The 8,480-nt window shown below is 37.5% G+C and overlaps 1 protein-coding gene across 10 annotated transcripts in view; it reads left to right on the top strand.

The window, feature by feature from the left end:
- LOC121421474 (deleted in malignant brain tumors 1 protein-like) overlaps positions 1-4,670 on the top strand; it is a 48,204-nt gene extending 43,534 nt beyond the window's left edge. For 6 of the 10 annotated variants that reach the window (XM_041616177.1, XM_041616181.1, XM_041616185.1 and 3 more), the window contains 2 exons: positions 410-724; positions 3,165-4,670. In XM_041616177.1, the coding sequence (XP_041472111.1) occupies positions 410-724; positions 3,165-3,478 (629 nt within the window). In that variant the 3' untranslated portion in view covers positions 3,479-4,670. The remainder of the gene's footprint in view (positions 1-409; positions 725-3,164) is intronic. The other 4 variants (XM_041616178.1, XM_041616186.1, XM_041616179.1 and 1 more) reach the window with 3 other exon arrangements.
- The last annotated feature ends 3,810 nt before the right edge of the window (positions 4,671-8,480 follow it).

Genomic DNA, 8,480 nt, shown 5'->3' on the forward strand with positions numbered 1-8,480 from the left:
ATTTATCGAGCGTTTGAATCGTAAATGATCAATAGCAAAAAGAAGCTGCTGAAAACTGCCTATCTAAAAAAAGAGAGCCAATGGAGTAAATTAGAGAGTCACAGGGGGCCAAAGCTTTCGATCCAAGCAGAATCTTCGTCGGAGGCAAAATGACAAACATAGAAAGTGGAACAAGCATAATATTGAACACAGGCACAGACAGTCAACAACAACCCTAGAAACAAGGAGACAAAAGGGGCAGTAGTGAGTAAAGATGACCAATCAGGTTAGTGAAGGGGATGAAAGAATAGGAAAAGACAGACACAAAGGGAAACTAGTGTAAGTAAGGCCAATGAAAGACCTCAAGTCAAGAGGGATTAAATGATTAATAGTTAGGATTCTTTTCTATAACTTTTTAATACAAACATAGAAGTAGTACGCCTGGTTAATGGAAACCACGACGCTGAAGGAAGAGTCGAGATCAACGTTAACGGAGAATGGGGAACGATCTGCGATGATCTCTGGAGTTTACAGGATGCTAATGTTATCTGTAGAATGCTAGGTTTCGGGGAAGCTCTCAGCGCTCCAGGATCAGCTCAGTTCGGCCAGGGCTCTGGTCCTATCCAACTCGATGACGTTATCTGTTCAGGAAATGAAGAAACCATCCTGGACTGTTCTCACCGAGGCATTGGTCAACACAATTGTGGTCACAGCGAAGACGCTGGAGTTGTGTGCACTCAACAAGGTAGGAGATACTTCATTGAAAATTTTCTACTATATCTTCTATAAAATATTACCCCTCCACCACGCCCATCCCCGCCATCGATAACGTAGATTTACATTGATGAGGATGTAGTTAAGCGATTAGTGTCTCATTAATTTCTTTTCAAATTCGAGGAGGTAAGGCGGAATGTAGAAAGTTTGTGTCTACTACCAACATTTCTGTTAGAAGAATAAATTTTCTCTCGTGGAAATGGAAAATATGAAATGATGTTCGATGGCAGGAAAACGCAAAGTTGTGAAGAGGACTGAGCTTATGATAAAGACGTCATTTTCTGTTTGAATTACGGAATGACTAGATAGGTCGAAATGGTCGGTCTTTCACCAAATGTCCACTGTCTTGCAATTAGCAATATTTTTTGTTATGCATTATTGTAATTTTTGCGTATTTCGAAAGGGAACATATTTATCGAGCGTTTGAATCGTAAATGATCAATAGCAAAAAGAAGCTGCTGAAAACTGCTTATCTAAAAAAAGAGAGCCAATGGAGTAAATTAGAGAGTCAAAAGGGGCCTAAGCTTTCGATCCTAGCAGAATCTTCGTCGGAGGCAAAATGACAAACATAGAAAGTGGAACAAGCATAATATTGAACACAGGCACAGACAGTCAACAACAACCCTAGAAACAAGGAGACAAAAGGGGCATTAGTGAGTAGAGATTACCAATCAGGTTAGTGAAGGGGATGAAAGAAAAGGAAAAGGCAGACACAAAGGGAAACTAGTGTAAGTAACTGATGGTGAGGATATAGTTAAGCGATAGCTAGTGTCTCATTCTTTGCTTTTCGAATTCAAAGAGGCAAGGCGGAAAGTAGAACGTTTGTGTCTACTTTAAACTTGCCCGTGAAAAGAGCAGCCCTTCATTGGACTGAAGACGCTGGAGTGTGTGCATTCCAGACGCTAGGGGAAATTCTTTCAGAATTCGTGAACCATCTTTCCAAAATCCCTTCACCTCCATATATAACTTGTTTCAAATCATTAGAATGAGAATGTATAAGCTATTAATACATCGAGTTCTTTTATCAGAAGTGGTAACGCAGAACGTTAAACATTTGTGGGTACTTAACATGACCATTAGAAGGATAATGTTCTCTCGTGGAAAGTGCAAGAACATGGAAAGTTGTAAAGTGACAGAATTAGCAAAATTTTGATGAAATGCTCCCCAAGATATAAATGGAAACTATTTGATTGCTCTTGGTCACTTTCGAACGATCCGGATTAAAAAATATAAAAAGACAAAACCTAAGACAAAAGACGGTTGGATAACCCATATTCAGCTGCATCAATAGCTGGTCTTGCATGGGAACCAAAATAAGAGAGAGAGAGCCATAGGAAGAAGAACGACAGATCATAAAAAAAGAAAGAATGAATACGAAAAATAAAAACACACGCTATCAGTTTGCCTATCCCCACCCCCAGAAAAATAAAGGTTTCGATTGTGACAAGGTTAATTTCATGAAATTAAGGTTATACAATTACGGAAATTATCTTGGATGCTGTTAAACAACTTAGTCCCCTTTAGAAAAATGTGCGTTTGCAATAATAAGTTCTGGGTTTTTGGAGACACAAATTATTATTTGGAGATGGTAAGGCCTTGAAGATGTAAAGTATAAGCTTTGTTAGATAATTTAGAGCCAAATGATGAAGGATCGTACATCATTGTTTGAATGTGAAAGTTTTGCCTCGATTTCAGGCTTTGCCATTCCATTATTTTATGAATGGAATCGGTACAAAAATGTGACCGAACAATAATATTGAGGATAGTTGTACCAGCTCTATTTTGCAACTTATATCCCGAAAAATGGGATATGCATTGATACGAAGGAAATGGTTAAAATGCCGGAAACTAAAAGCAAATTACTTGCTTCGATGATATTCAACGTTTTTTGGGGGGCCTGTTGCAGAAAGACTTGCGTTTAAACCCAAGTCAAAATATCAAGCGCAAGTCCCGAATACGAGTGCTTCATTGGCTGAAAATCAAGTTGCGCAAGATTTTTGAGTTGCGTTTCTGCAACGGGTTCCTGGTCTCAGTAGACAAATGAAAGGCAAGAGAGGGCCAAGTTTCTATTCTTAAATGGCAAGTCCATCCCTGAAAATGTTGATTTGAACCAAAAGAGAACAACAAAACGAGCATAACACTAAAAGTGTCTTAAAAATCGGTCTAAGAGGACGGGTGTGGGTGCTTGTGTTTTAGATAAGAACAGGGCAGCACCCAACTTTCAAAACCATTCCGATGGCCTAGAAGTAGTAACAGCAGCAGTAGTAGTAGTAGTGATGGTACTAGTAGGAGCAGCAGCAGTAGTAGTATAGTAGTAGTAGTAGTAGTAGTAGCGGTAGATGTCTAATAAGGTAATAAATGCAAACGTATTTTCTCACATTGTTTTCTCTTTCACGATACCTTCACAAAAGGTGTACGACTGGTTAATGGGAACAACGCGAATGAAGGAAGGGTCGAGGTCTACCATGACGGACAGTGGGGTACTGTCTGTGACGATGGATGGGATCTGGCCGCTGCTCGCGTGGTCTGTCGAATGCTTGGTTTCCCGGGTGCGTCTAGTGCCCCTATATATGCTCATTTTGGTCAGGGCAGCGGCGATATCTTCCTGGACGATATCGTCTGTGCAGGAGATGAAACAACCATCTGGGCCTGCAGTCATTCAAGCGTTGGTGTTCACAACTGTAGCCATCGCGAAGATGCTGGAGTCGTCTGTACTACCACCTAGTGCTGATCAGGATCCTTCCGGAAATCACCGTGTCACGTGATGTTATTTTGACCATTCAGTGATTAGCACCTTATATGAGGTCTGCAATAGGCCCAAATAAGAAAAACTTTTTTTTGTAATCTTATAACTTAAAAACTTTTTTCATTATTAGGGTCATGCAGGTAGCCAGTATCACTTTTATTCACTTTTGTATTCTTATATGGTGTGGGTATAACTTTCAAGGTCTAATATTTCTGTAGTTTATAGTCATCTTCGTTCGTATCCTACATGTCTTATATAAAACCAGTCTATTCAAAATCTTGCCATGCCTTGGCACACGGCAGAGCCTCTGTAATTGAAAACTTCAACAAATGACAATTAGAACGATTTTTCGTAATGATTTCGGGGCTGTTTGAAGCCGAAGAAATATGTTTTCAATATAATCATGACTTTTTTACCGACTGCACATAAGGAATTCCCTAGCGCTAAGTCATAACGTAGTCACAATAAATATGCACTTTGCAATCTTGAACATTCGAAATAAAGCATATTTCAAATTATTTTCTTTAATTAACTTAATCATCGAGGATATATCTAATGTTCAATTGTACGAGCGGACCTTATAAATGTAAGGTACGAACGTACCTTTGAACAGTATCTGGGGCACACTCATATAGCAATTATTTTCAACCGTGTGGCAGATAAACAAATTGAATAATACATTTCACTACATCATTATCTATTCTAAATATTGTTCAGTATTAATATCACATATGATGATCATATTTCTTTATCATAATTTATTATTTTACGATCTTCACATGTAACATATTTACATTTGGTTATACTGCTATTTAGTGATCAGGCATCATTTTGGCATTGTTGCTAATAGTGTTTTTTACAGCACAAATATCATTGTTATTTTTACCAGGAATTGAGTCCCCAGGTCTGGAATTTAGTGGCATTTCCTAGAGTCCTTAAATTCATTCTAAGATTACGGTTGAAAGTTTACAATTTTCTGGAATGTTAAAATTAACAAAGTTAACTTGAAAAGGGATAAATCAACCCCGAAGCAGGGCTAGTGACCAGAAACCTCTTTTGCCCAGGGAACTTCCTGAAAATAGAGACAAAATGTATAATGTGAATGTGGGTTTTAGGGGAATGTGACAATCAACTCGAAAGTCAAAGCACTGATGACCCCCCCCCCCCCCCCGCCATGACTATAAACAAGATAGGAGGCTAGAAAAATTGTATTGTCGTTCAACTTGAAGCTGGATTATATTAAGCCCCAAAATACGATTAGAATAGTCGTTTTTTCACAAAAATAATTTGTATGCCTTGTCAAGTAGTGTCATTTTTAGGTTACTTTATGACCGTTTACCTTTCTCCCTGGTAATTTTTTTTTGTACCATGTAGAAAAATTGCCGTTTGATACAACTTTAAAATATGTTGTCGTTTTTCATAAAGGTAATGGAATTGAACACGCCCGACATGCGAGGCGAAACTTCGTTATTGTTTCATTACTCATATTTTAGAGTTCCAAGTTACACTTCCAGATAATCCTTTAATATCCAGTAAATCTAAATTAGATTTCTTAAATGTTTCTTTCTATTCTTCAATGCAAGCAATAGTCTTTTTTGCCAACGACAGGTCACGTTAACTCTGGTCATTTGCAACATCGCGTTTGGTATAAACTATTTTTTTAAACAATCTTACATTTTTAATATCAGGTTTTTTTATAATCTGATATTTTTGTAATATTTAAACTGCTTTTTATTTTCTATTTTGGTGAAAGAAATAAATTTTCTTAATTCAGGAAATATGCCTGCCTTTCTGTCTTTTTTATTCATTACTTCAATGAAATATGCCATCTGCGAGACGTTCTATAGCATTCACAAGGTTAAATAGTATAATATGGGGTATAAACAGACTTGGAGAGACTGTGTTATAAATTTCTGGTCCTGCGTTCTGGGGTCAGAATTCGAAGGGGTGTTCAAGAGGCCGATTATTGTGTTGGTGTGTAAAGAAGAATAGCCCAAACCTTGCTTTCTGTTTTAAAACATGCTCCGAATGCGCAAAATTGAAATGGGGCCTGGAAACAAATTTCTCACATAGCCCTTGGAAGCGGTGGTTCAGCAATCCCAATATTTTCCCAGGCCTGCTGCGTATATTGTTCTCCATATTCAGCACCGTATGGAAGTCTGGAAGATTTGACAAAATGGAGAAATGTCAAATTTCTTGTGATCAAAATGACCTTCATTCTGTATTGGAAACTCCCAATTTTTTTTTTTTTGCTTTTCAAGTTTCTCTGGACCAAAATGACCTTCGTTTTGTAGTGAAAACCTTTATTTATTTTGCTTGTCCAAATAATATCGGCACCCCCAGTAAAAACAAAATCGTTCCCATGGCCCTGATTTCTAAAAAGGGTTGGTAGCTTAAGGAAAAAATATCAGGCGACAAAAAAGAAAGAAAAATTTGTTGTTATTATTCCAAAATGAAGGTGATTTTGGTCAAGAAATATTTGACAAGCAAAAAAAATTTGATTAAAGTTTCCCCGGGCCATGAAGTCGACTTCTGCATGTTTAAAATGACTGGTGTTTTCTCTAGTATATAAACTCCTCAAAAAAGTTTGGAAAACTGACTGTGATCGATAATCCCTCTTCGGTTTTGGTAAATATCAATGTGTAATTAATATCACTGAATAGAACATTTAATTCTCTTTAAGATGATACCCTACATAATATGATTATGGTTCACATGGAGGTGCAGTGCATTGAAATGTGGGGCAAGGTCAAAATTCAAAAGTTGCAAAATGACGCAATATTGGAAGTCACTGTTCTGTTTTCATTGGTGATGAGTTTCTTAGCGGCTTTGTTTTTACTTTGACCGATGTTTTCTCATTAATTTCAGTAAATATCAATGTGTAATTGATATTAATAAATAGATCATTTAATTTTCTTTAAAATGATACCCTATATGATATGATCATCATTCACATGGAGATGCAGTGCCTTGAAATGTGGGGCAAGGTCAAAATTCAAAAGTTGCAAAATGACGCAATATTGAAAGTCACTGTTCTGTTTTCATTGGTGATGAGTGACTTGCTCAGTAATTTCTTTTGTTTTCATGCACCTTAACATCAACATTTACATGGAATCAAACACACCTCTGCACAAGCAAAAACATAACAAACATGCATGGGTATTTCAAACCATGTTATCTCACTGAACCATCACTACAGAAGCAGGGGCTTGGTTTGAGTGGATTTTCATCTCTACTGACACAGACAAAAGAACCATGTTCTGTATTGACCCTTCATGGCTATTTCTGCTCGTTTTGCAGCTTTTCAATTCAGACCTCATCCAACACTTTTGAATCCTGTTCTTTTCGTGATGGCATGATCATAACAAGCATGGTATTATTTTAAAGAGAAATAAATGATCTTTTGAATGATATCAAATGTGCATTGTGTAAAATTGGGAGTTGGGAGAAAGGAATGGTCAAACTCAGATTTTCAAACCATTTTTGCTCGTTTTGCAGGTTTTCAATTCAGACCTCATCGAACACATTTGAATCTTGCTCTTTTCGTGATGACATGATCATAACAAGCATTGTATAATTTTAAAGAGAATTAAATTATCTTCTGAATGATGTAAAATATGCATTGTTTAAACCTGGTAGTAGAAATTAATGGCCAAACACAGATTTCCAAACTTTTTTGAGAGGTTTATATATAATATTTGTATAAGTAATGCAGTTTTTGCAATGCCAACAATTAAGTTCTTTAAGTAAATAAAATAACTTTTTTAAGTTAATTGTTAGCATTGCAAAAACTGCATTACTCGTGAATTTTGTTTCGAATGATGTCTTATTATTGCCAATACGTGGAAAACCAAGATGCTAATATTGCGAATAGCTGTGGTGAAGTTCGGCAAACGATTCCATTACAATTACATCTTTTAGTTGCAAAAAGTGGCAGATGCTAGGGGGTGGTAGCAGTGTGCTGCCCTTTTGAGAGTGATGACTTTTTTTTGCTTGTCAAGTTTTCATCGGGAAAATTCCCCCCCCCTTGAAAAATCCTGGATCCGCCCCTGGCTGCAAATGATATATCATACACAGTGAAGGTATGAATACAGATGTATGGGTTATGTGACGTGTCCCTGTGCGGTTGGGTTGGTGTGTGTGTGCGCGGAATAGAGCGTGTGTGCCTGGGTGTGTGTGAAAAAAAGACATGCCAAGATATGTAGGACAGTGCATGTGTGTCCTTGTCAATTCATCTAATGCCAATTCGTCTACAATCATTTGGTCCACCATCCACATAATCTAATTGCCATTTCGTCCACTCACCATTTCTTCTAATAACCAATTGGTCCAATAGCCATTTAGTCCGTATCCATTATTAAGTCTTAATTGGGTGAAATGAATGAAATTAAAATTGATTTATAGACCAGTTGGTTATGAGACGACATGGTCATAGACGAACTGGTGATTAGACCAAGTGATGATTGGACCAAATGGTTGTTATACGAAATGTTGATGGACGGAATGGTATTAGACTAAATGAAGGTAGACCATGTGATGAATGGATCGACGGGCTGGCGATAGACGAATTGGCAATTTGCCAATGATTGTCTTTGTTAAGATGTTCATGTTCAACAGTCAATTTTCCCGACGAGGACATCTCTTGTGTGTGTGTGTGTGTGTGTGGGTGAGTGTGTGTTCACACAGTGGACAATGTGAGAATGCGATCCACGCTCTTAAGATGCTCAAGCCTGACAGTGGGAATGCACTTTCACACCTGTGGAACACACTGTTTCTTTCAAAGGATTTGGGTGTGAGGGTGTGTTTGTGTTTAAACGCGAGTGAAAGTGTGTATGTGTTCTAGGTGTAATTTAGGTGGGGGTAGTTATGAGCAAGTCGGCACTGCATTAAATTAATTACGTCAAGATTGTCTTGTCCCATATCATCAATAATTAGTAAAAACAATTCCAGATGACAATAAAAAAAAGTGTTTGATAATCAA

The sequence above is a fragment of the Lytechinus variegatus genome, chromosome 9 (genome assembly GCF_018143015.1).
Source record: "Lytechinus variegatus isolate NC3 chromosome 9, Lvar_3.0, whole genome shotgun sequence".
NCBI lineage: Eukaryota > Metazoa > Echinodermata > Echinoidea > Temnopleuroida > Toxopneustidae > Lytechinus > Lytechinus variegatus.